This window comes from Plasmodium cynomolgi, chromosome 7, assembly GCF_000321355.1.
Source record: "Plasmodium cynomolgi strain B DNA, chromosome 7, whole genome shotgun sequence".
NCBI lineage: Eukaryota > Apicomplexa > Aconoidasida > Haemosporida > Plasmodiidae > Plasmodium > Plasmodium cynomolgi.
The window spans coordinates 1,007,266-1,008,794 of record NC_020400.1 but is presented as its reverse complement, the minus strand read 5'-3'; the positions used below and the strand labels follow the sequence as shown (position 1 = coordinate 1,008,794).

Below are 1,529 nucleotides of genomic sequence, written 5' to 3'. Positions count from 1 at the left end.
AAAAAAAAAAATATGCATTTTCGCTGTTCAGCTAGCCAAATTGCACAAACGCCCAATTTCGCCCATCAGACAAATGTGCACATAAGCCAGCCCATGTGGCCGCTTCTCCACGCGGTGGTGAGCGTAAGAAAGGCCTACTCTGTTGGTGAAGGTAAACCCGACGTTCCTCATGAACTTCATGAACGCCTTGTAGTTCGTAAACCTGCTCACCACGTCAGCTATTATTAGGGTTGCACTGGGGAAAAGTAAAGAAAAAAAAACAAAAAAAAAACATGGAGAGAGCTGCCAAAGGGGGGTAGGCAAATCACAAAGGGGGCAGCAAAAATGGCTGCTAAAGTGGCGACCCCTCAGTGCCCATAATTTAACCTTTTTTTAAGACACCGAAGTGCCTCAAATATAACTTTTGGCCAGTCCGTGTTCATGAGACTGAGGCACAAAACGAAGCAATCGTGGGAATTGTTTGGGAGCGGCAACTCCGTTATGTTACAAACCGTGACGTGCTCATTGAGCTGAATTAAATCGTAGGAAGTCACGCACCAGCCCTTCAACGTCTGGGCTATTTCTGCTTCTCCGCATCCCAAATCTGCTATTTTACTTTTTTTTGTAAAATTTTTTTTTAAATGGCTTATTATTACATGAACGGGTCTTTGGGGCCATTTATTCTTCTGATTTCTGTACCCCGAATGGTAAATGTTGAAAATGTTGTTTGTTTCCTTCAACTTCTGTTGCACAACTTCGCTTCTGTTGGTGTACATGAACTCATTAATGTATCTGAACAGGGACGAGTTCACTATTTCTTCTGGATCCTGTTGGATTTTTTTTTTCTTCTTATATTTTTGTTTTTTCTTTTCTCCATAATGGCTTTCGTATTGGTCAAGGAAGAAGGTCCTATCAGTTGGATGGTCACCATCAGTTCGATAGGCGAACGGACTGCTGGCCTCACGTGCGTAGTTCCCTCGGTTAGCCACATTCTCTGGTGAAGGAGCTCCATTTGGAATGTGTTGGGGGTGCGACTTGTTCTCCCCCCCTTGGGCCTTCCCTCCATAATTCCTCTTTTTGGATAACTTTTTTTTTATCATTATTTTCTTCAAGACAGGAGCGACAAAATCTGACTTGGATCTTTTAATCACCGTTTTGTTGGTCCCTGGTGGGTGTCCCCCTCCCGCTGTTTCTTCCTTCTTCGCGAAATTGAATTCTGCGCTGGGTTGGTCTGCACGCCGCATCTCCCCCTTGCTGTTCAGGCATTTACCACAAGACTGAGATAATACCCCCACCTGTTTTGCCTCCTTAATTTTATGCTTCTTAAAGGGTTTCTTTTTTTTGCCGCCATTTTTACCATCTTGACTCTTTTTCGTCCCCCCGCTATTTTTGAAGCCATCTTTGCTGACCTTTTCCAGTTTGGGGGAAATGTTCTCTTTGCTCATTCTTCGTAAATTTGAAGTTGGTGTTATTGCTTACTTGGCATTATGCAGTTAAGCGTTCGGGCAGCGCACCTTGGGTTAGCGGCGCATGCTCTTCCGTTGTATGTC

The 1,529-nt window shown here is 44.1% G+C and overlaps 2 protein-coding genes across 2 annotated transcripts in view; one reads left to right on the top strand and one right to left on the bottom strand.

The window, feature by feature from the left end:
• PCYB_073290 (prolyl-t-RNA synthase) overlaps positions 1-513 on the top strand; it is a gene marked incomplete at both ends in the record, with an annotated part of 2,192 nt that extends 1,679 nt beyond the window's left edge. Inside the window, one exon of the mRNA XM_004221726.1 lies at positions 378-513. Within this exon, the coding sequence (XP_004221774.1) occupies positions 378-513 (136 nt within the window). The remainder of the gene's footprint in view (positions 1-377) is intronic.
• The window catches only part of PCYB_073280 (hypothetical protein), a gene marked incomplete at both ends in the record, with an annotated part of 1,046 nt that extends 185 nt beyond the window's left edge, over positions 1-861 (bottom strand). The window contains 2 exons of the mRNA XM_004221725.1: positions 139-235; positions 367-861. Coding sequence (XP_004221773.1) covers positions 139-235; positions 367-860 — 591 coding nt within the window. The remainder of the gene's footprint in view (positions 1-138; positions 236-366) is intronic.
• Positions 862-1,529: the final 668 nt, after the last annotated feature.